Below are 21354 nucleotides of genomic sequence, written 5' to 3' on the forward strand. Positions count from 1 at the left end.
GATTCATTTCTGTCATCGAAATATGGAAACGGCTTATTTGTTCAGCAGCTACAAATGTTTTCATACAAATAAATATGCTTTTTTCAGGGCTTCTATGCTCCGCCCTGGGAGTTAATAGCATTTCTGTCCCGATCCCGAATAGCATTTCTGTCCCTACAGTAAGGGATACATAATATCAGTGAATACAGGATTTCTGAGATGTCAGCATTTATTAAGGATTTATTCCAGTAGTAAAGCTCTACAGAGGCCTCTGAAGGGTTTTACAGCTATAGAACCAGACACGCTGTCAAATTTGAAGAGAAGTGCAGCTCTCTGTGACTGTCGGCTGCGGAAATTATCCGGGAAAAAGAATATTGTGAATAAATGTAGGTTCGTTAGGAATAGGTGGAGTTTTAGAGACTTAAGCAGCTTAAGAGCATTCAAGGTTCATGGATAGTTCAGCTCCAAAGTCTGGCCGTTGAATAAAGGTTTTTCGAAATGTCCTCTCTGATAAAAGATATTTGTTTCGACACTACAGCATGTCCAGGTCATTTCAACGTGAAAATACATGGAAAGCTTTTTTTGGCTCTTTCTAAATACTGCTTGTGTAACTGATGTACCTGTCAGGCTGGCTGAAGAGAGGGCTGCCAGCTGTGATCTGCGTCAGACATGCTGCTGTGCCAGCATCTGTTCTGTGGCCACCGCTGACGTACCTCTGGATCGACTGGCACTGACAGTCGCAGAATTGACCTTCAAAGTCGACATCGCAAATGCTCGTGTGTCGTGCGTTTTTTTGGACCGGCGGGGAAATGCGGCGTCTCATTGTTACAGGAGCTGGCTGTCTCCATCGGTGCCCTGCAGCAGGGTAGCATGGTTATGTAACAGTGACACACACTTTGCCAATTTGACCAAGTAAAGGCTGTGTGTGTGTGTGTGTGATGTGTTATGATAAATATTATAGGCATATCATTGAGAGCAGTGATTTCCAGCCTGGGATATTTCTGCAGATGCCATGGAAAGATTTAGGAGTAGTAGTTTGAAAAACAAAAACATTTAGTTTCTTTCATTTTAATCTTGAGTCAGCAGTTGAAATAGCTAAAAGCAATGGATAAATAGTTGAAATATAGTTGAATGGGTGCTTAAGTTCATCCGACAGGGCTGAGAATATAATGTTGAGAACCACTAGTTTACATTGTTTTCATGTGTATGAAATGTAATCCATATCAAATAATTAAAATCTATCAAGAGGATTTGAAGACAACTTCAGAAGAGAAAGCCCTTCAGTGCTCCAAAAAACATCTGTATTTCATTACTACATTTTAGTGTAGCGTAGTCCAGACATAAGGGTATCATGTATAATATTTCACATTAAACACCAGCATAGGCTTGTTCATATGAAGCTATTGTGCAACTGTAACAATCACATAGGCTACACTGTCAGGGGACTTTGAACGTATTGACGCTGCGTTAGCCATATGGAATAGCTTGAGTGAATAAGAAAGTGAATTAATATCCGTATCGCGGAGATGCATTCGCACCGTATCTGTGGGACAGATGACACCCTTTATCCACGGAAACACAGAAATGCAAGGAGCTTACCAACAAACCAGGACAAAAGGGAGTTTGCTGGTGGGAGGGGGGGGGGGGGGGGTTTGGTGGGGTGGACGGAGTGGAGCGGGGGCTTAGATGAGGACATTTCTCTCCAGTTATTGCACTATGAGGTACCAGCCCAGGAGGCACAATGACAGCTGAGCACATTATGATGTATTGTCCGAGGAGCCTTCGGCCAAAATGCCAAACACAGCCGATGAAAATCTGACATATTGTTCAAAGACCATGTGGGAGATACACAAAAAAATATAGATCTGCCAAGGCTTTCCCAAAGCCGGACTTCAAATTCACAGATTATTTCCCAAGGTGAGCATGTGATTTATTGAAAGATGTGCGGAGCGAAAAGCTTCTTAGCGTTAGCTTCTTGCACATTAGCAATACTCCCTTAGATCGAGGTAATTTGTCAGCATGTGCTGGGTGTGCGAGTTCTCACAGTTTGTGCCACAAGTCTTTGCATGGCCCACAGGCGTTTGAAATGTATTCCCAGAAAGCTATAATTGAGCTTTAATTCACCTCATTGTACTAATGGGCATAACTAAGGTCCGCTGGTCTTGACAAATGGGCAGTTAATGTCAAATGTGATCCGAAGGCTGTAAAAATGAAGCCATTTGATCTGACTTCCTATAACCGCTATTCCATACTGAATCCTAAACCACTCTTCCCATGACATCACTTTCATGTGCTCACCGGGTGCTGCTGCAGGCAGACAGTGTTGGGTTTCGAGAGCCTGCATCTGGGCCACGAGCAAGTCCACCTTCTGAGATCAAAGCTCAAAGACGCACAAGAATGAAAGTAGGAAAAAAAGGAAAAGTCTTTTCATGATTTAAACAAATTTCTTCCTTTGCCTTTCAAGAAATAAAGAGTAGCATTTATGATTTCCCCAAAACACTGACACCAATCTATTTTGATGAAATAGGTCTGCTATGATACTAAAGAGCAATCATTAACATATTCCCTGTAGAAATCGGTCATGTGTAAAGAGTCATGCATCCTTCCAGAGGACCATTTTCCATCAACAGCAGGGGAGGGAGGGGTCGAGGCCCGAGGACATCCCTCTCCTGTTACACTGCCTTGATGGTTCCTTGTGATCTCCGGATCTCTTTGGATGACTGTGGTAACCCCCTGTGAGTCACACCTCACTTGGCTACATAATAAAACCTGGACTTTACTTCACCTCTGGGAGGAGATATCACGTGGGCGGTCATTAGGGGTTAGACAGTGGAAATGCAACAACCCAAGTGTGGAAGAAGTGCGTGGGTGTTGTATTTAGTGGTGCTCGTGTTCCACATAATCCCACACTTCAGAGAGGGAGCCTCTATAGTGTGGTGACACGCAAGCAGAGGGAGTGTGTCGCTGGCCTCGGCAGGGGAGGGTCGAAAACCCCCGCAGCTGTGAGGCAAGCAGTCAGGACCTGTCAGCGGTTGATATGGAGGTCAAAGGGCACGGAGCGGACGCAAAAAAAAACGGGGGCATGGTGATCAATCGATCGGCCGGTGCAGCGTCCCCTCGGGGCCGCAAAGGATGTGGCTGTCATTCCAAACTTGACAGAGAGGAAAAAACACACACAAAACTGTCTTTTATTGTGGAGGGACAAATCCAAATGCTTGTAGTCCATGCATAGCCTATCAAGAAAATAGGTGCCATATGTGCATGCAGCAACTATGCGAATTTGTCCACACTAATAACATACAGATCAATGCAGTGGCACATGGGCATGACTTATGTGGGGAGTTTTGTATATAAAGTGAACAAACTTTGGGTATATTTCACAGTTCTGTGAGAGGCTGAGTCATGATAATGATTCACAGATTGCTGACCTGCCATGATTAATGCCTCCGCAGGATGCTTTTGACAAATGTGCACCACAAACGCAGAGCTTTGTGGAGCTGTTTCCATTCCATACGCTACTGTAGCTGCTGCACGCATGTGTTTTATGCGCGTACGCGTGCCAAGACTGCGCTGGGACTCTTGGCAGTGCTCTACGAACCGAGAGTTGGAGCCAAGGTGGAGGTTGTGCCAAAACTTGGTTCTTCTTCTGTTGTTGTTGTGTTGTTTTTTTTTGAAGAACATTTGTGAAAGTGCTGCTCTCCAAAAGTGTGTTTATAAGTTGGCTGCTTGTTGATGGGAGAAAGGTGCACTTTTTTACGACGTCATGTAGCAGATCATGCATGGAGATCTGAAGGTGTGTTGCGTGCACATACATACTAAAGCTTCGACTACCAATGGTGCACATGCTTCAACTAGCATTGATCTGCTATCACTTTTTAAAGTTCAACCAACATTTCAAAAGCATTACTCTTGAAATAACACTTCAACTGCTTTCATCTTTCACCTCAACTGACAGTTCGACTACTTTCAGTGCTTAGGCTTACGTACAAACGGAAACTTGGCATTCAAATTTCCAAGTGCTTTCTGCGATTACACCTCAACTGATTTTGACTGCTTTTGGCTCTTACTCTTCAGAATACAGTTCAACTGCTTCAAGTGCTTTAACTTCAACAGCGACTCCCAAACAACAACTTATGACATTCCAACTTACTTAGCATTTGCACCTTCAATTTTCATTTTCTTCAGAGCCTTTTCTAGTTCTTCATGTACTCCAAATCCTCCAAGAATGTTTTTTAAAATTAGTGAACAAGTGAGCCATTCCCCTCTCTGCTGTAACTAATCCGTCCCTCAGACATCTCGAAGGAAATCGCTGAATATTTTGTAATGCTGAACAATATTATTTTGCAAACCCCGTTATGCATATGACTCATTATGCAGCCATAATGTCTGCAGAGGATGTCTGGTTCATCAGCATAAATGCTGTTGATTATGGATTTGTTTGAATCATGTCTTTTTAATATGCAAAAAGAAGGCCAATGATGTGAAGATGTTCTTAGCCTGGCCTGGCCTTTAATCTCGCTCTTCATCTAATCTCCTTTCTTCAAAGCCTCCAGAGACGAGAACAAAGCCTCAATAACAGACATTTTCACCACCAACTCTATTAAAAATAGATATCTTCGTTGAATAATCACAGCCGAATCAAATCATTTGGTTTTTAATGTTTTATTATGAATAGTCTTTACTACATTTTGTATTAAAAAAAAAGGTGTTAATATCAAACAAGCTCAAGCAGTATCAAACTGCTTATTTTATTATAAGGAAGAAAATGTGTTGGTGCACCACACGCTGTACATATTGTCAATGCTTGGCCATAACTGAGTCAGCTTCTAAACTGATTCTCTACTGAGCAGGTCGGCTTCTCTATACAGAAACCGTTCACTCAATAACTCAACAATCCAAAAACTATCAAAGGAAATATGAAATACGACCGGCAACAAAAAGTGTTTTTAAAAGAATCACACTGGAAACTACACGGTGCACACTCACACAGTATTGTTCCTTTCACAAGAAAAATGACAAAGAACAATAGAAACACTCAGAAGGACTGAAAGTGATTTATATGAAACACATCAAAAAATAAAACCGTGGTAGCTCTTCAGATCATAAATACAGTCAGTAGTAGCGTTTTTTTTTTTTTTGCTTTTCAACAAATATGTGCACTGCACATTAGAAACTATTTGTAAAACCCCTTTATTAGTAAAAACATTTTTTTTTAAACTCAGATGTCCCTTTTCCCGAAGAACTTTTTGAAGACGGACTTGGTGCGTGGCCTCGGCAGGCTGGTGTAGCTCCTCAGAGCAGAATCCTGACAGGTGTCCTGCTGCCATCCAGCAGCGGCCAGCAGCGGAGGCCCAGAGCTCCTCCCGCCTGATGACTTGTCTCCAACCACAAGAGTCACGCAGTAGTTGGAGCCTCTTTCCGGGCCTCCGCCTCCCGGTGTGCGCAACATGGGTTTGATCCTCTGAAACGTCGCTGAGGGAAAACAGTGGAGAGGCCAACTAAAAAACATCTGTTTATGATTCCTCAGACACATTATGTATCATTTAGTTTAATAACCGCAAAACTCACCTGACGTGAAGGAGTGGGAGCGACGCTTGTGGCCGAGCCAGTCCTCGCTGCTGGAGATAGGGGAGTAAGGGGAGGAGGAGGTGTTGTCTCTGGACGCTCCAGACAGCCTGTGAGTCACTGTCTGCTTCAGACTGTCTTCATCATCATCAACATCATCATCTAGCGAGAGACAAAAGATTATCAAAAGCAGAGATTAAGAACAGAAGAGACCAAGGGGCAAAAAGTGAAACATTTACTGATGTAACAGATGTGAGCTCCTGTGATACTCCAGTTGTTTAATATGTGGTAAGACAATACCATAGCTCCCCCTAGTGGAACATGCTATACCTGCAACAGCCATTCACCATTTGCTCCCATGGCTGGTGGGCACTTATGATAGACTGAAACACTACAGAGCTAAATGAAATCCTGAATTCCCTTTTTCAACAGTTACCTCCAGAGTGAAAGAGCAAACAGAGTGCATCCTCTGACCACCAGTGGCTCGGTGGGGGCTAGTCACTGGCCAACAATATAGGGTGGGGTTTGTATTGCCACGTGTGAATGTGGAGCTGGTGCAACACAGCAGACGGGCCTTACCACAGCGGCCTGCATCTGAGGAGGAGACGGTCGACCGCTCATCCACACTCCGCAAATGACTCCGCGGCATGTGACTGAACTCTCTGGTGAGGACAAATGTCTCTTTGGTTTGGGCGACGCCCGGCGGTTTGGGCCTGGGGAACGTGGAGGTGACCTCGCGGCGGGGGGTGCAGTGGCATTTGGCGAGGCCGTGACATCCGGAGCAGAGGAAGGGCTTTCTGGGAGGTGGGGGAGGAGAAACGTTTCGTTTTAATGACAAAACATCGCTGTAAAGATTGGAAGCAACCTTTCAAATCGAGAGGAACCGTCACATCTTACAGGGAAATGGGGAGGTCTTGATCAGCGGGGACACTCGAAGACGCAGACTCACTCAGGCCTTTTAAGACATTAAAAAACCAAATCAATCGCATCATTGTGATCAGTTCAGAATTAGTAAACACTAGCTCTGACATACAATGTTTACCTGTGTTTGCTTGTATTTTCATCATCCATTTCTTCAGCATGAAGCGTGAGGAGGCATTGAGCAGGTATTCGGATCCGTCGCGGAGCCTGAGGGCCAAGAAAAGACCACCAGTTACATCCTCAGCCAGAGCGGTCGAACACAGACAGCTGTCTGCATCATCTGCACAACATCATCATTATGATTTAGTGGTGATTGAAGTCGTACCGTAGTCTACAGCAGTTGGGTTTTTTGGTGTACTCTGGTGCAGGTGAACACTCGGCTCCCATGAGGTTCAGCGGCAGGCCGCATGCTGAGCTCTGCAGCGTAACACAGATTAATCACTGTTGACTTCATACTCTCCAATTCAATTATTTATCATCTCCGTTCTCTAGGGCTATTGCTATTATTGTTGTAGGTTTTTTTTCTGCTTACCCTTAGTGTATCCTTTCTGTCCTGGTAGAAGCACAAGGTGTGTCCGTATAGGACGGCATGGTAGGAGCTCCAGCCTCTGGAGGCGGCCTGTGAAAATAAGATAAGAGGGTGTGCTGTTGCTGACTGCGGGCTTTACATTTGCTGACCGTGCGCTGGCTTACACAGAGAGCGGAGCCTTTCTTACTTTCTTTCCTCCCAGCTGCAGCTTGTGCTTCCTCTCCAGCGTCCCCTCTATAGACTGCAGCTCTGGCTTTCCACTCTGAGGGTTAACACCAACGTTAAGACAAAAAATAAAAACTTCTCTCTAAAGAGCTTAGCACAAAAAGAGCTTAGCACATTGCAGTCACTCTTACCAGGTTGATACAGCGACCTCCTGTGGCCATTGAGTCTTCCTGCTTCTCCGCGTTGTCCAGGCTTTGCGAGGCTTTTCTTTGCCGACAGACGCCATCCAAACCCATGTGAACTGACAGTAGACTCATTGATTGGTCCTGTTCAGAAAGAGAAGATCACACGGTCATCCCTGAGGATGAAATAGGAGTTGCTCATGCTTCAATATCAACACCAGAACAGGGATAAATGCTACGGTCCAACTACAGATTCAGGGCAATAATACCACAGTGTCTACTACTGATTTTATAGGTTTTTCACTGCTGTGAGCACAACAAACAACATTCTGATCCCTTCCATCATACTTGTAAAGACATATCTCAAAAACCTGAGCAAATGTAACCAAACATGACCCCCATGCCTTCATGCCAGCAGGAATATGTTTTAATTTTATAATTTGTGTAAACTGATCCAGTCTCAAAGGTTTCAACATCACAGTATCTCAAACGCTGACCTCACCTTCAAAGAACCTGCATGCTCCTCCACCTCCTCCCCCACCTTTGCCTCCTCCTCCTCCTCTCTGTATTGATAGATATATCTCTGATTGTCCCCCACATCTGGCAGCTTCACTGGATCAGATGCCGTCTCGTTCACAGCCACTGAGGTCTTGCCGGCTGGTTCCCTGTTAGGAAAGGCCGCCCAGGACCTCCTGTCTCCGGTGGCCCCTTTGGGGCTCTGCTCCTTGTCGTAACCCAGCAAGCCCTGAAGGTAGGGGGGCAGTTTAAACTCTGCCACGAGGAGGTTGGGTGCTGAGGCTGTGACCAGGTTCCTGTAGAGCACAGCCGGGGTCTTGGGCGAAGGTGAGCGGGAGAGGGGCTCCCTGGATTGGTCCGAGGGTCCGTGGTTGGGCTGGTACATGATGTCTGAGCAGATGCTCTGTCTGTAGTTTGTAGTCCGGTTCCAGATGTCCTCCAGTTCTTCCTCTTCCTCCTCGAACTGCTGGCGGTCGAGGTGGACGGGCTCTGTTTCTAGGTCTGCTGATGGAGCCGCTGATGTTAAAGGGTTCCCCTTCGGTTTAGCGCAGTCTAGACCCCCCACCTCAAAGGACACGAGTCTCCCCACCACGCCCTTGGGCTGCGGGATATCTGGACACGGGGCCTCGGTGCAAAGCTTGATGCTGCTGGAGGTGGAGATTCCAGAGTCCACCGAGTCCTGGCGAACACTCACCGTCGACTTCAGATTCACAACCATATGAGAAGCTCGGCTCAGACACTGCAGTCTAGGACTCTCTTCACGCACGACCTGGGGTCTTGCATGTTTATGATACTGGTGTCCATTTAGGTCTCGGATGAGCGTGTGGACACTAGGGCATTCGTGTTTATGTGCAGCTGCATTTTGGGCTTGGTTCACATAAATAGGGAAATGGGAATGCTGGCTGGTGGCATCTCTTTCAGCTGGACTGGTTCTAACCTCTGACGACATTTTGTCCCACTCCTGTTCTGCGTACCTGTGCAGGCCGGGCTGGGTTTTACACAGGCCGTTACACGGCACAGTCTGATCCTCATCTCCTCCCGGGGAGAGAGGAGGTTGTGGTTGGGAAATCTTTTCCACATCAGGCAGATCTTTCACCGCAGCCGTCGCGGTCTGCGATTCAGGAAAACTGAGCTCTGCTGAGCTGTGTGTGGCGGCAGGAGTGGGTCGAGTCTGTTTGAAGGAGCTCAGGGCCGTGTGTCTCTGGGAGTGGGGGTCCGGATCAGTCCCCGCTCCTTTTTTGGACTCCGGCGGGGCGATGGTGATGATGTCCTGAATGCTGGGGATGAGGGTCATGTCCTTTGGTAGGTCGAAGCTCAGCACAGAGCCCAAAGAGAGGAATCTGCAGTGGCCTCTCGCGTGATTTGTGGTCGTTTCCTCCGAGACAGCATACGGAATGATGCTGTACACTCCGGCACATTCTGTGTCAATGTCCTTCAGCAGGGGATTCTTCATATAGGCCATAGCCTCGACCCCATCCCCACTCTTCTGTGAACTCTTCTTTCTTCTGCCCTCCTTCAGCGGCCACGTGTGCGTGTCATACGTGATCATCTCGCAGTCATAATGGGGCGTCCCTTCCGTATGCTCCTCCACTCCCATGATTTTTTGAATGGTGTGTCTGCGAGCGTCTCTCTTCCTCTTCCTCTTCTTGCCCATTCTCTTGAGGCTGCTGAAGATGGAGCTGCTGCCGCTCCCTGCCGAAGGGCGGAAGGTTACGCTGGCCATCTGAGGCGCAGGCGCCGTGGAAGGTGGCAAGGAGGAGGCCAGCGAGAAAGTAGGAGAGGCTGAGGCTGCAGAGCGGCTCTTTTGGCGGGGCAAGGTGATGCTCTCGTACACGGGGACCACAGCCAGGTTGCTGTCCTTGACATGCAAGTAGGTACTTACCTAGAAGAAAAGAAAAGGATATTAGGGGAGCTCTCGTGTCGTTGAGACTGTAAATGCTTCATCGCAAATAGTTAACCCCAGAGAGACTCATGCGTGGAGCCCTGCAGCCCTCCGCTAGAACAAGAGCTGTTTTATGTGTTACAGATGAATGACAACAGCGAACCTGACTGAGACCATTAGCTACTTTTTGGAGACATTCCTCCACGTCCCACACATCCAAGAAGACCATGGATTCAGGAATGTACAAGCCTCACACAGCAATGCAAATGTATAATTTATATATATTTAAAAAACACGAAAGACATGAAAATTAGATGAGAGCACAAAAGAACAATTGCAATCGCACACTTGCGAGACTTAATCAAAGTCATATGTGGCTGCACATGCCGTCATATGCAGCTGTAATGGCTTGACCTTTCAACTCACATAAGTGACTAATCTCTTGTTTCTGTGGAAGCTCCAGACTATAAATCACGGTGTGCAGTCTGGGGGCCTTTCTTGAAAAGTTCAGCACCAGTTCTTTGTCGAATACTGCCTGTATTGACGTCTGGGACGCAATCCGGCCCAATTTGGAGCACAACTTTGATAGGAAGTGAAGGTGAGGTCACTTATTTTACACAACCGGAGGCACAGCGGCGGGAAGCCGAACAAGACCAGATCTGCATCAAGCTCGCAGTGAAATGACAGAAGGAGAAGAGAAGGGTTTCTGTCAACACTCACAGTGGAGAGGAGACGTGCTTTTCTTACTCATCACCCTCATTCTGTATCTGCCATCACTGCTCTCCAGCTTTAAAGCCTGGCTCATTCAACGAGCTGAGCTCCAAAGAAAAGTTTTGATGACGGAGGAAAGTTCTGATTCATTCTCTGATTTTCAGTTGGGAATTGAACCATTAATCCGAGTTTACACAAGACAAGCTGACAGGGCAAAGTGACTGCTGACAGATGAGGTGGATTCACATCCACATTCTAAAAGATACACATTTGTTTTCAAAGCTTACTTAGATAAATCCTTGTTTTTAAGGCTGGCATGTATGACTCTTTTAAATCCAGTTTCTTATGCCACTTTTATTTACAGAAAAGTGATGAATACCTTTTTTTTTAATACACTTTAACAAGAACTTACATAACTATTTGGGCTGGCATGAAACTATGTATTTGGTTTTGGTTAATTGTACGTATTATAGTAACTTGTGAAAACACACAGTTACATAGAGGCAATACATTTCTTCTAAAAACAGAACAGACTTTTGTTCATTAATTGGAGATCATATTATAGTATTACTACACTTCTGTCATTACGTCTGTATTTTCACAAATGGATTGTAAAATCACTTTTCCCATCCCATTGGAATGTGCTTCATTAAAAACAGAATTTATTTGGTTTTGGATTTGCATTTATGACTGCAGTTAAGTAGGAAATTATGACTTTTGACAGTGAAATGGTTTGTTATCTTTTCTCACTTCTCTCACATTTACTGTATATTTTCCAACCGCGGTGACTCTCGGAGACGGTGTGAGTGCAAATATGATAGCACTCTGGCATGACTCGTTTCCCTTCACGCTCACGCCTGGCTTGCAGGCGAGCAAACAGCCCAGTGAAGCCGAGGACCGGTTGTACATTGTAACGAGGGTTAGTGGAACATGCTGCACCCCAGAAAACAACTGCACACAGCATGCAGTCCCAGCACACCTTGAGAGGCAGCATGCAGCGCCAGTTCACACCACGCAATTTACCTCATTTGCACTCTGCCGATAAATCTTTCTCTTTCTCTTTAAACTACCAAAAGTATTTTCCAAAAGCCCCTGGCAGCGCCTCCAAAAGCTTTTAGTGGCAGAAGATTGAGGCACAGTGGGCTGAGGGAGAAAATGGAGGGAAAAGTAACACATGAAGGCCAAAGGAGAGGGAGGAGTGAACAGCAGCAGATAGCCAAAGGAGGGAGATCCCATGCAGTGTCATTACAGAGAATTGGTGTTACTGCATTGGCCTTTTGGAAACAGCGACAAATATCATTTCCTTCAGTACTTTCGAGGGAGAAATATATGTCGTCAACGACAGTGGTGTTTGGTGACTTTCAGTGTGAAGTAATGAGTGTGTTTCTCACCCTGTGGACGGGTTCAGAGCTCTCCTCCATTACCTCGTTCGTCCTGGCAGGTGGGTCAAGCACCTGAACCTGGCTGTCCCCCTGTCCCCCAAAACTCAGGATGAGGTTGACCGTGCCCCCTAAAGAAGGGCTGCCTGGCTCTTTGAGGACCACAATGGAGGATTTGGGAGACTTTGAGGAGGGGGCCTCGCCATCCTGCGGTCCGATACTGTTCATCACCTCATACCCATCCTCGAACTGCTTGTCCTCCTGCTGCTCGGCTTGTCTGCACGGCAGCGATGAGGATCGGCCGTCTGCTGCTGCCTTTAATTCGTCGTCATTGGCGGTGACGAATGGGGACGGATGGGACTGGTGGGCCTCTAGCTCAGGGGCTAAACTCTATGTAGGAAGCCATGGAAAGATAAGTTGACAAGTATTCAAACTGATGAATAAGTACTGAATATATACTACTCATATTTTCAATAGCAGGAAACACATGTTAATGCCCTATTAATATTTCAGTCCCTGATTGTTAGGATGTTGTGACTTATTATGATGATTATTTAGATTATCATGATTTATCGTTTCATTACGTTTTTTATGATCTGTGGATGCCAAAAACTTCAGTACTACTTCCGGCTCTAATATAAGTTGTTTACACAACGGGTAAAAAATGACGTTGTACAAAAAAGATTTGATTCTCAAGGGCTTTATTTTTTTGTTCCTACAATAAATGCCTCTCTGCTTTTTTACCTCTGTCAATGGAGTGCACGCTGTGGCCTCAGAATAAATGTTATCTTGTGAAGGCTCCTGTCTACTCTTCTTGTGAAGCCACTGTTGTTTCTGAGCCCTCCAGTGCACCGAGATCCACCCAAGCATACTCCTCAGTTCCTCCATGCGCTCTCTTACCTGCAAACACATTACTCAGGGTTTGTAAAAAACAAAAATAAAGAAAAAACCAACAATATATTCAAGGGTTTCGCAGTGAGTCATCAGTCGCGCTCACCATCTGTGTGAGGTGGTGTTCTTTGTCTAACAAATTCCTCCCCGTCTCTGCCAGCTCATCAAACTCCTCAAACTTTAGCTCGATCTGCATGTCCAGCTCGGCAGCGAGCGGCCTCTGGCCCTCCCTCCCAAGATGCAAGGCGGTGTCTGAGAAAATGCACGACCGGGTGTCTTCTGTCCATGAGCTGTTCAGAGGAGAGGGGGGAGGGGTGGCGGAGAAGACAAGGAACAGGGCTGTGAGAAAAGCCATACATTCGGAAAAAAGACAAAAAAAACGTGAGAATGACCAGACTCTCCCTGATAGAACAGACATTCATCGCCTTGTCACACTCGGCCCAGGAAACGCGTGCTGACCCCCTCCGCACGTCTTAAATTATACACCAGGGAATGACAACGAGAACATCCTGTTCTTCCCATTGAAAATACATCGTAATAGGCAGATGTTCTCGCAAAGATCATTGCGAAAGAAGTCTGGCAGAAAGGGGTCATGACGTCCCCGCGCCCTGCTTACATCATGGCGAGGTAGCTCCTGAAGAAGTCCTGGAGCTGCACAAACTCTCGCAGATGTGACCTGTTCTCCGTCGCGCTCTTCCCCAGCTCTGTCCAGCCCTCCAGCATGGCCTGGATCTTTGCACCGAGCATGTGCACTCTCACTGGGCACAGCTCCTCCAAGCGAGACGTCTGGTTCTCCATCTCCTTTACCTCCTCCCTGATGACCTCATAGTCAATCTGTGGAGAATCACAACAAAGATCTATCATCTCCCATCATCCTCTGTATCACTCAAACAGCCTGTACCAATTTCATCTCTGTATGACTATGACCTCACCCCCATAGCATTATGCATATCATTCGGCTACGGACCCATATGGTCTGCATATGGGCTGCCACGCTGTAGCAAGCTAGCGATCTTGACCACTTTTTTTCCTCCTCTTGACGAGGCGGTAATTAATAGCGCTGAGGGTTCTCTGGGAGTAACGCTTCATAACGTTTCTCGGCTACAGCGGGCCTCGAGAACACCGAGTTGTGGATGCCTGTCTGCTGACGGCACAGTTATTTCAGTTCGGGGGGATGAGGTCATCTCTGCTCTTCAATGGTATCGAGTCCAGACAGCTGTGCGTGCGTGTGATAAACATAAGACTGCCCAAAAAATGACTCACGCAGGACTTTACCAACATCACGTCTCCAACCCCTGTGACCCCCCAGAGGCAGAGAACACGCTGCGCCAGAATTACTCACAAACGCACACGCAGAGAGCGAGCAGAACAATGATTCACACAAGCCGTAAATAAATATCCCGTTTCAATAATAAACTTTTGCACGCTCTGTGTGTGTGTGATTGCATGGTGCAGTTTACATATTAAAATCAAACACGGCACAAAGCGGGGTGGGCTGGCTTTTTTTTTTTTCTTTACATGTGAGAAAATCTGGCACAACAGGAAACAGGCTGTGGAACAATGTTTTAAAGACTAGTGCGAGAAAGAGAGAGAGGGGGGGGGGGCCTTCCCCTTTTTCACTACAGAGAGCAAAGATCAATAATGTTTACGCCGTCCTCCTCTCACCTCCAGGTGGTCCTGCTTCTCCTGCAGAGCCTCGAGGCCGCAGCGGTCTGGCTCACACTGGACGGCCATGTCTGTTTCCTTCTCCAGGATGTCCAGGCCCAGCTCCTTGCTGCGGCAGAGGCACTTCTCCACGTGCACCACCAGGCTGGCGTGCTGGCGAGGCGCAAAGTCATCATGAGCACTCGTAGGATGTCATTAAGTCATTATGCCTTGCTGTGTGTTATTTGTTTTCCAACGAGAGCCACATTGCAAGTTAGTGTTTTCAAATGGAGTCATGGAGTCCCTTCCGGGTGTGTGTGTGTGTGTGTGTGTGTGTGTGTGTGTGTGTGTGTGCTATTTTGACAATTGTTCTGCTTTCTTACCAACAATAAATCGAATTAACGCGAAAACACTCATGCGAGGGGGAGTGGTGGCTCGTTTGGGGCCTATTAAAGTACGTAGCCACAGACAAAAGGAAACCAGATGTGGCTCTATTGGTTTGTGCAGCTGTTTGTGACAGAAGTGGAGGGACTTAAAAAAACGAAATCTAAGATCATAACAACTAAACAAATATTGCGGCAACCATCGGATCTAATGAACTAGAACTAGAGCTCTCAATAGTTTGACGTAACCTGTCTCCCGTCTCCGTACCTTGCTCAGCAGCTCATGGATGGCCTGGTCGTGGCTCTGCGACCGGCCTCTTTCCCTAACGGTGTCATTCAGCATCTCCACGGCCTCTCGTAGTTCCTCCACAGGGTCCCCCATGCTTTCTATCAGGGGCTCCCCACCGCCACTGCTTTGGAGTCCCAGCAATGTAGGAGCTGAGGAAATCTCACTGTGAAGAAGCTGTTAGTTGCAGAGCGAGAGAGAGAGCGTTGTTTTCAGTCGGGTCCAAAATCATTAAAAACGATCTGCAACATTTTTTCACAGGTGGTATCTAGCCACACAGGGAGTTTGTGTTTGTGTTTTTAGATATTCATCACTCCTAATTTCCATTCCCCATGATTGTATTGGGTTGGTGGCAGCTCACATACGAAATATCTCAAAACCAAACCACAAGGTCAAGAGAGTTTTAATTTAGGTGAAATGACCCTTTAAATGCCACTCTGCTGTCTCACCTGGCCCAGACTGTACTGACTGCCGCTGAGCTCCTGGCTCTCCTCCAGCTCCACGCGCTGCAGGAACTCTGTCAGCATTCGTGTGTCCTGCAGCTCTGAGTTCTGCTGGGTCAGGGCACTTTGGACACGATGGTACCTGGGAGACACACACACACACACACATCCAGCAGGAATGTATTAGTGACCGGCCACACCTCAACTTTAATCCGCATATGTACAGAACAAACCTGCATCCTTCAGCAGAACCACATTACAGAGGCCGCAAGCAAGCGTGCTGTTTATATAATCATATATCATGTGTCACATAAACATTTCCTGTACTTCAGAGCATGAAGGTGCATTGTCCGTGCAGAGTTTATGTTTGAGATGGTAAAAGGAGGAATTTCAAAGGTATTTTTTCGAGGATAAATGAGCCGTAAGTTGCTTGTATGCTGTGTTAAATAATGACATCATCCCAAGTGCCTCACAGCTGCTCAGTGGGAGCCTCCACCTGCATCAGTGGTTCCTCAGACTGCACCAGTGTCCATCCCTTCCCATATAACACCCCCACCTATGGAAACATTTAAACTGGGCCCATTGCCTTTCTTTATTTTCTTTGGTCAACTTGGTGTTCTTTACAGAGTCTGAACTTGTGTTTATGGACACAGGTAGGTACGTCCAGTGAACCAGCCGACTTCATGGGCAAACACCTGTCTTTTGAGGGCCAACTAGGGAGCGAGAGGCATCCTCTTGCAAACATGGAGCAGGTGACTCTGACACACACTGACAAGCTGTGGGTGAAGTGCACGTCAGGACTGTGGTGGGGTAGACCTCGCTAAGTGCTGCATGAATCACGAATGAATAAACTCGAGCCTGGCAAAGAATGAGCGCATGGAGAGTATTTCGTTTCTGCCAATTTGGACAAAAAAAGGCAGCATAGAAGTTCTTTTTGTGGTTTATGGTTGTTTATCTTAAATAAGAAATGGGGATTTTATGAATAACCTCTTCCATGTTGGATTGCAGACATGGCAAGCCCAAACCTGCGACCTCTTGGAAATGCTGACAAAATTCCCTCTTCATTTCCTGACCACAGTGTCGAGCGAAACCACCAGAGTGTGATTGTTCGGATCTATAACGTGAGTCTTCCGCGATGACAGACATCAGGGAGCACCCTCCTCCTCTGACAAACTCACTTTCTTTCCACCTCCTCCATGCGCGCTGGCAGGCCTCCCGTGTGTGGGTGACTGTGGCTGTGGAGATGCTCCACCTCCCGCCTCAGAGCGCTGAGCTCCGGGCCGCGGGCTGCCACCTCTTTCTCCAGCAGACAGCTCTCCCTCTCGGCCATGCTCATTGTCTCGGGGTCACCGGCGAGCGCAGATTCCTTCATGGAAAGCTCCACGGACTCCAGCCAGGCCTCCAGACTGCCCAGGGCCTGGAGCACTTTTACAACCTGCACAGTACAGAAGCAGAGAGGCTAATGAGGAAGAAGTCTTGCTGCAGTCATTTCCAAGAGATTTTGGTGCACTGCCAAAACAACCAGAGGTGATGTACTGCACAAAGAAAACAATAATACTAGGTTTTCCTAATGGAAGCAGACCATGCTCTGAACTACATCTTTTGTAATAAAAGACTCACGCTTTCCAACTAAGTCATCAATCTGGGGGGATTTGCAGCCTCTTTCCATCCCATAATCAAATTATATGGCAGCGCGATTTATAGCCGTTGGATTACTTGGATTAACCCTCATAAATTTTGGGGAATATACCTTGCAGACTCTTCCAATTAAGATGGTGAAGATGAAAGTAAATGAGCTCCTAACCACGAGTGTGCGTGAACAGCCCAGGCTGAGGGCCAGCAGAAAGCTTCTCCCAATGGGAGAACTGATCCAGAATCATCTGTCATAACCATAAATTTCCCCTATAAATTCAAAGGTACAGTAAGTAGAAGCCGGGTTATGACTCAAGAGGAGTGCCTGTTGTGAGATATTTTATGAACCTTACCCGAAAACCCAGCTCCTCTGAGGCTTGCAGAAACACTGCGTTCCTCTGGTGCCTCCTCCGCAGCTCCTCCCACAGGACTTCCAGCTGGCCGAGGAACTCCTCTATCTTGGCGCTGCCCGCGTGCTGAGCGCGGACCAGCCCGTGGCCCTCCTGTTGATGGAGCGTTAGGCCGATGAGAGCATGTGATGACTAAGGACTGGGATTCACATTGCAAAATATCAACCTAAACTGAAGCTTGGGGCAACCAAAGATGAAATGTCAGCTCGTTATTTGATTAATACACAAACCAGGGCTGTCGAGGTGCCCAGTTGGCAAAGTGTGGGGGATATTTTCATTCAAGGCATTCATCCAGTGCTTATGTTTGAAGACAAACTGTGAATACGACAGTGTGCCTTGGCTTACCCGCTTGACCACCTCTATCCTGGCCCTGTTGGTGAGAATTTCTTGCTCCAGAGCGTGTTGACACCTCCTGGCTGCCTCTAGCCCCTCGAAGCTGGCTATTGAACACACCTGTGTGGCCATGGACACATTGTCTTTCAGCCAGGACAACGTCTGAGATGGAAAGGGGACCGAACAGGGGAAGAGACAAACAGATTAAAAGAGGAATTTGAATAATGGAAGAACAGGAGAGAGAGGGCATTTAGATGCCACAGGAAGCACAGTGACCACGATCCAAGGAATGTTCCTCACACAGTGGCACACCGGTCAGTGCACAGTCACAGCTGAAATGCATGACAGCTTTGTCTCATTTAAAACATGTGACATAATGTCTGTGGCCGGTTACAAGACAAGGGTGTTATAGCTGACGAGCACAACCGCAGCGCTGACAGTCCATAGCAATAAATACTGAGGGTGAGGTCACACGATTTTATTTAAGATGAACCATTTTTGTTTGAACAAAGCATGGAGACGGTGTTGAAAGGGGACTTCTGGCGTGAAAGAGGTTGGCTCACCTTGTTGGCAGACACAGTGAACTTCTGGAGCTGTGTGTGAAGCTGTGGGTGGCCTCGCGGGGCGGCGGCAAGCTTGGGCTCTGCTCTGGGCTTCCTGCTGCTGCAAAGAAAACACAGACATGTGACTCCAATTATGACTTAAAGACCTCTCATTATGTAAGTGGCAGAGAGAGAGAGAGAGAGAGAGAGAGAGAGAGAGAGAGAGAGAGAGAGAGAGAGAGGGGGGAAGTAGAAGCCGGGCCGAAATGTCACCTTTCCCCCTTCAATTGATGTCTGACGATGACATCATTGACACAGGCAGGGCTGTCTCCCGTGGGTGAAGAGGTGTGGTTCGCTGACGGCTGCTCCTGGCTTTGTGTTCTCCTCCCGATCCCCCATTCAACAGTAGTCTGTGGACAAAAGAGTCAAAGTCTCCGTAGGAAAAAAACAGCAACAACAATGTGATTGACGTTCTGTGTTTTGCTTTAGTCAGTCGCCCATCCAATAAATGTTGACTGGATGCATGAACATCTCAAACGGAGGATTGTATACTGGGAGCAGTCACAAGACAATGAGGCGTTACTATAGCTCATCTGCTAATGTGAATGTTACAATGCGGCTGGAGGCCGGACAACGTGGACAGCTGCCCAAAGCAAAGAAAAGCCTCTCCTGTAAATGACACAAAGCATACTCTCTGACAAAAGGTTGTCTCCTCTCCGTGAAATAACCTAAAGATACAAGCTTTGTCTGTTTAACAGCATCACAGTGGGCAATAAAAAAAACACTAAAGATGGCAGTGAAAGTTTAGATATGTTATAATTGCTTCATGAATGAACACATTAGGTCTAACATGGTTGCCAACATGTGCTGTACCACTCTGGTGACTAAAACGAGCCGATGCAGTTGGAAATATGAGCCATTTTTAAAATCCCCTATCCCCAACTGTCATTAAATAGCAGCAGTGTTTTTTTCAGCCTTAGATACAGATTTCCATGGGCTGTTCGTTCTTACTCTGTTTAGAACTATGCAGTGGAGTTTTTAGCGAGGTCAATGCATGCGCTGTAGACCTTGTCTATGTGCAGAAATAAATTAAAGACGTCAACGGCCACTAAGCCCCTTTTTTACGACAATCTGAGTGCTTTAAAGGTTGGCCAAAGGACTCTGCAGCAGGGTTTCCAATGAGAGCTGCATGGATCTGGACCGTTACAGAGAACACAGTGGGACGACGGTTGGTCTAGTTACCGACAACAGTCCACTGCAAACATCTCAAACATTGTGCTGCAACAGGATCCAACAGAAGTTATTCAAAAGTGTATTGTTTTTTGTCTCTTTTCATTACATTTAAAGTATGTGGTTTCTAACTGTGTGTCATTTAAAACTGTAAAGCACCAACCAAGGTTTTAAAAATAACTTTATAAGTAAGGTTTGTTGCTTACCAACACTGGCTGGCCTAAATATGAAACAATGAAATGAACTGTGGATTCAGTAAAACATTCTCTTATGCTGACATTTCTATGCCTAACTATATGAATAATGCAGACCGAGCTGTGTTGATTATTCTATATAACATAATGTATTTTTCATATGCCAGTAAAAACAGTGCTGACACAAGTAAGGCCTCTGCAACAATCAGCAAGGCAAATATGCATCTGTCAATGCTTTCACTTAAAGCATTGAATTTACACACCGGCCAAAAAGCACAAAACAGTCGTTAATAACGGTGTTTTATGGAGTAGCTTTGATTTGACCGATGTTATTTTCTGACTGGGCTTACAGAAGAAGTGAGTCAGAGTGCTGGAGAAAAGTGTCGCCTCCAAAATTATGCGAGAGATGCCGTAATTTAAAGAGGTCTAACATCATTTACTAACATGCCAGTCATTTTATAGGCCGTTCTGAGTTTCACGGAGGCACATTATCGGCACATTTCTGTGCTGAAGCTGCAGTACTAACGAGCGGATTCATTTGGCAGGGCTGATAACCATCAATGACGTCTCTTCCCCAGATATCTGCTTCTGTCCTTCATCCTTCACAGTGGCTTCCACTCTAAACAACTGATGCATGCAACATCTGTATGAAAAATAATGATGTCAGCCACAGCCAAAAAACATTGTCGTTCAATGACTCGCTGTCATTCTCAGTGGTATTCTGTGTTGTTAGACCTCATGCAATCATCTCCTATTTCAGCATTCTTCTCCCTGTCTTGGTGCTGTTGATTCTTATCTGTTCTCTACCGATCTCCCCCCACCCCCCGTGTGTCTTTCTGCAATGTGCTATGAAGTGATGTCAGCCAGGAACTATCACTTAGCACCAATCCCATCTGGTCTGCAGCCCCGGCATCTGGCTATAATTAGTCAGAGAAACAGACAATAGCCATGTTTACCTCCAGCGACTAGAGGCCACACTACTGCTGACATAGACACGGACGTATAGTTTGTAATGCATGTACCCATACGCATGCAGACAATAAAAACCTTTGCCGTTTTAATCTACTGAGTCAAATTGCACCAGAGAAGGAGAGACTGCCAGAAAGAGAAGTGTGTACGTTAGCATGTCTGCAGAAACACTGAAAGTGCTGTCTACCAGCACATTATGCAAATGCCTCAGAGTCACTATCGGCCCACAAACTGGTGCAGCTGCATCTCGTACCTTTAAAAAATTCTGTAGCCAATGCAGCACACCCGTGGGCTGGAGTTAAAGTAAAGTATCTGACAAATTACTTTTACTGTTCAACTTGTGGCCTTTTGGGCTCCGGGGTTTTGTTCGGGGTGTCTTATTAGTCCTTCCATAAAGAGTAACAAGAGGGGCTCTGACAGACGGAGCACCCAGGTGACTCCCAGCTCCCAGTGCAATAAAGGCAACGAGCTCAGCGCCTGCCTGCTGGCGTGATGGTTTCCTTGTCACAGGTGGCGGGGCTGCGGGGCCAGTTAGTTAGAGCCTAAAAACATGAGCAGGGAAATAAAC

At 46.5% G+C, this 21354-nt stretch overlaps 1 protein-coding gene across 5 annotated transcripts in view; it reads right to left on the reverse strand.

Moving 5' to 3' along the window:
- Nucleotides 1-4278: 4278 nt before the first annotated feature.
- Nucleotides 4279-21354, reverse strand: part of mymx (myomixer) — a 28640-nt gene continuing 11564 nt past the window's right edge. For 4 of the 5 annotated variants that reach the window (XM_031871560.1, XM_031871577.1, XM_031871551.1 and 1 more), the window contains 22 exons: nt 18667-18803; nt 18415-18514; nt 17864-18013; nt 17462-17611; nt 16655-16911; nt 15483-15618; nt 15016-15210; nt 14386-14538; nt 13337-13554; nt 12827-13010; nt 12574-12729; nt 11842-12219; nt 7844-9739; nt 7351-7485; nt 7182-7256; nt 6998-7084; nt 6791-6882; nt 6587-6672; nt 6442-6499; nt 6124-6341; nt 5548-5706; nt 4279-5451 (listed from right to left, as the gene is read on the reverse strand). In XM_031871560.1, coding sequence (XP_031727420.1) covers nt 5198-5451; nt 5548-5706; nt 6124-6341; nt 6442-6499; nt 6587-6672; nt 6791-6882; nt 6998-7084; nt 7182-7256; nt 7351-7485; nt 7844-9739; nt 11842-12219; nt 12574-12729; nt 12827-13010; nt 13337-13554; nt 14386-14538; nt 15016-15210; nt 15483-15618; nt 16655-16911; nt 17462-17611; nt 17864-18013; nt 18415-18514; nt 18667-18803 — 5274 coding nt within the window. In that variant the 3' untranslated portion in view covers nt 4279-5197. The remainder of the gene's footprint in view (nt 5452-5547; nt 5707-6123; nt 6342-6441; nt 6500-6586; nt 6673-6790; nt 6883-6997; nt 7085-7181; nt 7257-7350; nt 7486-7843; nt 9740-11841; nt 12220-12573; nt 12730-12826; nt 13011-13336; nt 13555-14385; nt 14539-15015; nt 15211-15482; nt 15619-16654; nt 16912-17461; nt 17612-17863; nt 18014-18414; nt 18515-18666; nt 18804-21354) is intronic. The other variant, XM_031871568.1, reaches the window with a different exon arrangement.

This window comes from Anarrhichthys ocellatus, unplaced genomic scaffold, assembly GCF_004355925.1.
Source record: "Anarrhichthys ocellatus isolate YVR2014 unplaced genomic scaffold, GSC_Weel_1.0 scaffold3, whole genome shotgun sequence".
NCBI lineage: Eukaryota > Metazoa > Chordata > Actinopteri > Perciformes > Anarhichadidae > Anarrhichthys > Anarrhichthys ocellatus.